At 43.2% G+C, this 7,445-nt stretch overlaps 1 protein-coding gene across 2 annotated transcripts in view; it reads left to right on the top strand.

Moving 5' to 3' along the window:
- Positions 1-731: 731 nt before the first annotated feature.
- NSF (N-ethylmaleimide sensitive factor, vesicle fusing ATPase) overlaps positions 732-7,445 on the top strand; it is a 156,918-nt gene continuing 150,204 nt past the window's right edge. The window contains exon 1 of one of the 2 annotated variants that reach the window (XM_059048767.2): positions 732-882. In XM_059048767.2, the coding sequence (XP_058904750.1) occupies positions 871-882 (12 nt within the window). In that variant the 5' untranslated portion in view covers positions 732-870. Of the gene's footprint in view, positions 945-7,445 lie in introns of both variants that reach the window. The other variant, XM_067020629.1, reaches the window with a different exon arrangement.

Here is a 7,445-nt window from a genome sequence, read left to right as displayed (position 1 = left end):
TATCTATTCTGAGGAAATGTTATGGTAGATAGAAAGGAAACATCAAGGTCAAAAAAAAAAAGGCCGAATTTAGGGCATAGTTTATTCAAATTTCACCGTGTATATATTGTCTAAAATGAACACTGGGAATTGACAAAAGTTGTCAATTACAAATTACCTTTATTAATAAATATAGTTAATAATAAACTAATATATAAAGATATACAAACAGTCACAATTCACTTACACATTTGAAGAAAATCTTAACCTGAGTTTTCCAGGCTACACATAAGCTAAATGTAAATGCCAAGGCCGATCACTTCCAGGAGCTAGGAAACACGTCTGCCTACAAACAAAAGCCTGAATTCACTCAGAATTTGAATTCAGAACCAACTACACATTACTGATCTTCCCAGGGGAGAAGGCCAGTGACCGCGCTGGGTGCTGTTACACAGATTTTCACACTTAAGTGGGTCTGGAAGCATAAAGTTAAAAGGTCATTAAAGGGCAGAGATAAGCAGGGGCTCAGTGATTAAAAGCATCAACGTCCTTCCTATCCTTCCTATAAAGTCCGGCGCAATCACAGCTGTGATGAGATTCGCAAAAGGAGCCCTGGAGAAAGTCGCCAGCGGACACTACGTGAAAGACCCAGAAGCCCCCACCGCCCCGGCAGCTCGCGTTCAAGATGGCGCCACCGCCCCGCCCTCCCCAGGCCGCCGTCAAGCCCGCGCGTGCACTGCAGGGCGGGGGTGTCGGAGACGCGGCGGGGCGCGTGCGCGGCGTCTAAACGGCTGCGCGCCTGCGCGAGGGCGGGCAGCGGGTGCGCGCGCGGCGTGGGCGGGCTTTTCCGAGCGCCGAGCTGCAGCGGCGGAGCCGGACGAGTCCGCGAAGATGGCGGGCCGGGTGAGTGCAGTTCGCGGAGCCGCGGCTCGAGGCGGGGGTGCCGGGCTCACGGACAACTGGAGGTCCAGACGGCCCCAGGGGAGGGGAATGAGCCTGAGCAAACGGGGCGGTGGAGGGGGAGGCAGGCCAGAGGAGCTGGGAAGAGGGAGCGGTGGCAGGGGATTAGCCCTCCTCAGAAACTCCATCCCCGTTAGAAGCTCGAGGGAGGAGACCCCCTCGCTACCCGGGTCTCCTAGGTCTCCCGTAATCCTCCCTTTCCCTCCCTTGGGGCTTGTCCCCCGCTCTTCTCAAGCTAGCGGCAGGCTCGTGGCCGTCCCAGGCCGGTCTGAGGGCTCTAGGGGGTTCTCCGCACCCTCTTGCGAGGGCTTATTAGGTGCCGCCTCTGGAAAAACTGCGGGGGATCCGTCCGCTGCACTGGGGCGAGGGCTGTGACAGGGACCAGAAGGAACCCATTTCTGGTTTTTCACAATAAAAGGTCTTGAGAAAGGAGGAGGGGGTGCAAATGACTGTTAGTGTTGAACCCCGGCCACCTGGGGGACGTGTCACTGCCGGCTCAGTCAGAAATGCGTTGAGCTTGGAGTGGGGATGGATTTGGAGTGTCGCGTTTTCCTTTTATGAATGACAGCCGTTTCGAATGCAGCAGGATATGTTGTAGTTTCAGGGTTTTAAATTTTACTTCCTCCTTTAGCCTCTGAGATCGCTGGGTAGTATGGGTTTGGCGAGGGGAGATAAGGTTGGTTCTGGGGTGTACTGCAGTGTGCGTTTGAGCAAAAACCTCTCTGAGGGATGGATCCTGCCCAGAGATTACACTGGTCATAAACCTGGGGACGTTAACTGCGTCATTAGGGGATAAGGATGTGCTTGACTGATTTATTTCTACTGGAATGTTTGAATAAATTTGCATAGATTATGCATACACGCAGATGTTCTCCCTAAAGGAAATTGTTAAGTCAGGAGATTCTAGAGTGAGAAGAGACCTTAAAGGTCATATAATCAGGCCTCTTTCTCTTCTTTTACCCGCAGCCTCTCCTTTTATCTACAGCTACTACCTTCAGCTGTGCTTCAGGTTCTCTTTCCCCCGCTTCTAAGGAGCCCCATTCCTTTATATTCACCTGCTCCCTCTTAACAAACTCAGGCTTCTCCCATCATAAACCCTCCCTGCACTCCCACAGCTGTCACCTTTTATCTTCCCACTTTACAGCCAGAAATCTTGTCTCCATTTATTTGTCTCCCATTTGCTTGCCACCTACTCACGCCTCAACCCACTGCAGCTGATTTCTGGCCCTGTCATCCTACTGAAACGTGCCCCTAAACTTAACTGACATTTTTCATTCCTTGTCTTACTTGATGTCTCAACAGCGTTTGACGTTGTTGACCGTTGCCTCCTTCATGGAAAATGCTCTTCCCTTGGCTTCAGCCTCCCTCCTGTTTTTAGTCAGACTGCTCTTTTGCAGACTCACCCTCCTCTACTCTGTTATTCAATGCAGATATTCCTCAAGGCTGTCTCCTCACTCTCTGTTTCTCCCCAGGCAATCTCTTCTAAGCCCAACTTCAACTACTATCTAGATGCCAACGATTCTCAGTATCTTACTCCCAGTGCAGACCTATCATTTAAGTTTCAGATGAGTATGTCAAACTGACTTTAAAACCAAGACACCTCAAACTCAACTTGTTCACATTCAAACCCATGGTCTTAGCCCACCTAATTAGTATTTTTGCAGGGTTTCTTATTTCAGTGAATGGCATCACAATGCATTCCACTTATATAAGCTGGAAACCTGAGGGGGGGGGAGTGGGTCATTCTTTATACTTCTGTCTCTTACCATATCCTTTGCCCTCAAGGAAAATTCATCACTGAGTTCTGTTTCCCCCCTCAGAAAAGGGTATTATTAATTATTAGGGCCAAAGAATCTGGGTTGGGCATTGCTACTTTAAACTATATCCGAAACACCCACTGGACTAGTCACATGGGTTCTGTCATTTTAACATCCTAAAAATCTCTCCAATCTGTCAACCTCTCTACATCTTCATTTCCACCCCTTTTCCCAAAATACTACCATTGCTGGCCTGGACTACTGTGGGAAGCTCCCGAGTGGCCCCCTTACGCCATTCACCACATTGATGATTCCCTCCCATGCCCACCGCTACTTAAACCCCTCCCTTAGTAACAACTCATTACTTTTGGGAGAAGACTAAATCCTTAACTGGGCCTTTAAGGCCCTTTGTGGTTCTGCTCCTGCATCTCTACTCACTGCCTTACTCTCTATGCTCAGGTTATATAAGCCTTTCAATTCCTTGAACCTCTTACCACAGGGTCTTTGCATGTGCGTTTCCTTTCTTTGTGATATTCTGCTCCCAACCATTTACCTCTTACTCATAGATCACTCAGCTACTCAAGGAAGACCTGTTCTGATCCCCCACTAAGTCAGGATCCTTTGTTAATATGCTCTTGAAGAACTGAATTCCTTTCCTTAGATATTTATGTCTGTCATTTAAAATTTATTAGTGTGATTGCCTCTACCACTAGACTTTGCTTTCCATGAAAGCAGAGACCATGTTAATTTTTTACTTACTATCATCAGTGCTTTGCACCTGCCTGGGGCCTAGGTGCTCAATACATTTTTGTTGGAAATGAATCTAATCTCTGTTTTAATACTCTAGTGATAGAGGGTGCATCACCATAAGGCTAGCCCATTTTGGTGTCATGTTAGAAAGGTCTTTTTTATATGGGGTTCCATGTAATTTTTATATGTATTATTTCTGCTGTTTAGAACTGCATAGAACTAAACACAATTCCTTTTCCGTATGATAGCTCCTTAGCTATCTGAAAACAGGTTACATATTCCTTTGGATTTTCTCTTTTGCAAGTTAAACATCCCCAATTCCTCAAATATCCTATATCCCAAACCATTCATCATTTAGGTTATCTTCCTTTGGAAATGTTCTGTTTTGTCAGTGTTTCTTCTAAAATGTGCTCAAGAGACTAACACAGTGATCAGTGAAGCATATCCTTGAACTATTATCTTAACTATTGTCTTAAGCTGGACACTACCATTATTAATACAGGCTAAAATTGTTTTTGCTTTTTTCTGCAGTAAATCACACTCTTGGCCCATACTGAACTTAGTCAATTACAACTCTCATGTTCTTTTAAAATCAACCCCCCTCTTCTGCATTCTAGGTATTGTGCAGTTGTTTTATTGAACCTAAGTGTAACACCTTACATTTATCCCCTTTACAATTCACCTTTTTTTGGTCCATTTCTGCTACCTGTTGAAGGTTTCCTCGATTCTTTCATGTTATACAACATAGTAGTGCTCTTGTCCAGTTTTGTTTCATGTGTAGGTTTAATAATCATGACTTCTCTGTCTCCATTCTAGTCATTGAGAAAAGGTAGGATAAGACAGGGTCAGAAATAGCCCTTGAGCATGCTGCTAGAGACTCTCCTCTAGGCTGGCACACATCAGTATGCTTTGAGTACCATTGCTTAACTACAAATGTATCTTATTTAATCATGACAAAACCACCCTGCAAAGGTAGGTAGTATTAACTTTGTTTTACTCAGAGAGAGGGACTTAGTAACTTGCCAGGTTCACAGCCAGCAAGAAGCAGGGTTAGCATTTGAATTCAGGTCAGTTCATCGACTTAGTTGCAAGGGTATAAAGAAGAGTAGATTTACCTTACCTAGAACTTATTAGAGCCTGATGTCAAAGTTTAATTTTCAAAAACTACCTTCTTTTTTTTTTTTTTTTTTTTTTCTGGTACACGGGCCTCTCACTGCTGTGACCTCTCCCGTTGCGGAGCACAGGCTCCGGAGGCGCAGGCTCAGCGGCCATGGCTCACGGGCCCAGCCGCTCCACGGCATGTGGGATCCTCCCGGACCGGGGCACGAACCTGTGTCCCCTGCATCGGCAGGCGGACTCTCAACCACTGCGCCACCAGGGAAGCCCTCAAAAACTACCATCTATCTTTTGGAAAATTTAAGCACCTTTGGCCCATCTCTAGTGGTCTTATCTTTTCTTCCTATAGCCATAATTGTCTAACAACTACCTATCCATGTTTAACAAATACAGTCAGCCTTGTTGTAATTCTCTTTTTATGGGAGAAAAGCTATTTTGAGTTTTTACTGCTTTTGATTGGTTTAGTTAATTTTGGCATTCTGACATCATCTTGTAAACGGTATTTATGTTCACTCTGTAATTGAAGATTTGTATCCCTGTTGCTGATGATAGCATTAGTAACCTGTGTGTCTTGGCCTTTGCTTTTCCTGACCAAAAAAGAAAGCATCATATTTAGTCCATCTGGGAAACTGAAGAATAAACTGTGTGATGTTATTCAATAGAGCATCTAGGTCATCAGAACTTGGTTAATCCCTAAAATACTTTGAAGCCCCTAATCTTAAAACTAACGAACCTAAAAGAAAATAATTTTTGTCATTATTGTTTTTGTGTATTTATTATATGAGAAAAATATGGAATGACAAGTTGGATACATTTTATAACATGATCAGTTTAAACATATCTGGTTCCTTTTGGCCTTTCAAGAGATTCAATTAGGTAATAGGTTTTTCTCAGCTGTTTTAAATTTTTGCTAGTAATAAATCAGATTCTAAAGTTATAATTCTTATTACTTACATTGAATATAGACTCTTATTTATAAAAGACCTCCATGTACAGATGGCTGCCACTGCCCCAGGCCTCCACACCGTCTTTCAGAACTCTTGTGCTGCAGCTGCTCTGGAATCAGGGAATCAGAAGCAGAGGAAAGAATCTGAAATGTAGCCTTCATAGCTGAGGAGAGCTGCCTCTAGGCAGGGAGAAGCTCCTTAGTAAAGCTTCTCTGTTTGGTGTTGCTTTACAGATCCCTTAGACTACCACTGTCGCCCCCACTCCTGAAGAAAAAGGAAAGAGAAGAAGATAGGCTTAACACAATGCCTGAACTTTTTTGTACTCTCTCTTTTAAAATTGCCAGAAATCTCACTTACTGGAGATTAGCAGTCCCTTTCTGAAAATATACATTAATGAAAATAAAACTAAGGGATTGTTTTCTTCATAAATTCTTACATCTAGTGGAGGTAATTTGTTTTAAGAAATAGGAGTAAGGTTATGTTAAATAGGAATCTAAGAGAGGGAACTCTCTTAGGTGTTGAAAGGGGTTTAGAAGGATGTTAGAGGTAAGTTTTACCTAATCTGGCTGTTTGTCTAGGTCAGGCTAGTATATTTAGTATCAGTATATTGAAAAAGCTTTTGTAACCTAGTCCAGAAACCTAACCATTTATAACGTTTTTATGGGTGAATGACATCTTTACCAAATAACCAACCTTCAGATTGGAGCACAAGTCCTAGATTGGGGACAGCTCATGGGTAGTACCACAAGTCAAAACAAATAATATAAACTGTTTTGTAATCCCATTTCCTAAATCAGAGTTTTCCTGTCCGGAACATATCAGCTCTCTGCAATCTTGTATGCAGTAGTTATTGCTTTTGTGTATCACTCTAGTGGAGATTTTATAAAGTATGTTCAAATGCAATACATTTTGGAAAATAAAATTGAACTCTAAGCACTATCAACTAGCTTCTTCTTTCTGAAACCCAGAGGAATTTATTCTTAAGATGAATGTATTCTTTTTTCAGGTATTTAAGTCAGGGTGCAAAGGTGTAAGGTGAAAGTATATTATTTTACTATTGAAAATTCTTGAATTGTTAGAGCAGTGACTCTTTGGAAACAGCTGCATTGGCAATACACTAGTCACTCGCTATAAGGCTGTTCTTAAGGGTCTATACTCTGGGTATAGTGTATAGGTAAACATCTCTTAATGAGGTTCTTTATCCTGCTTCAGTATTAATGCCCTTGAATGGGCTCTGAGACCTGCCTTACACTGCCTTCAATTTCCTAGTGATTTAAACTTTCTTTTTTTTTTCTTTTTTTTGCATTACGCGGGCCTCTCACTGTTGTGGCATCTCCTGTTGCGGAGCACAGGCTCCAGACGCACGGGCCCAGCCACTCCGTGGCATGGGGGATCTTCCCGGACCGGGGCATGAACCCGTGTCCCCTGCATCTGCAGGCGGACTCTCAACCACTGCGCCACCAGGGAAGCCCCTCAACTTATTTTTTTATGATGCAAACTAAATATTCCTTGTGTGACTATAACTATTTCTAGCTCTATGCACTTTAAACAAGAATAATTCATATGAGCCTTAAGAGATTTCAAGCATGCTGAAAAGTACAGAAAATAGTATAACATATACATATATCCATGTGCCCATCATCCAGATTGTGTTTACATATTGTGATATTTGCTTTTATCTTTTAACTTTTAGAAATAAAACCTTATAGATCCAGTTGCATCCCCTTCGTATCCCTTCTTTTTATAAAAAATTTACTTATTTTATTTATTTATTTTTGGCTATGTTGGGTCTTCGTTGCGTCTTCGTTGCTGTGCGTGGGCTTTCTCTAGTTGCGGCCAGCAGGGGCTACTCTTTGTTGCGGTGCACGTGCCTGTCATTGTGGAGGCTTCTCTTGTTGGAGAGCAGAGGCTTTAGGCTCATGGGTTTCCATAGTTG

This window comes from Kogia breviceps, chromosome 19, assembly GCF_026419965.1.
Source record: "Kogia breviceps isolate mKogBre1 chromosome 19, mKogBre1 haplotype 1, whole genome shotgun sequence".
NCBI classification, from domain to species: Eukaryota; Metazoa; Chordata; class Mammalia; order Artiodactyla; family Physeteridae; genus Kogia; species Kogia breviceps.
The sequence above is the reverse complement of the archived record's forward strand: the minus strand, read 5'-3'. Positions and strand labels throughout refer to the sequence as shown.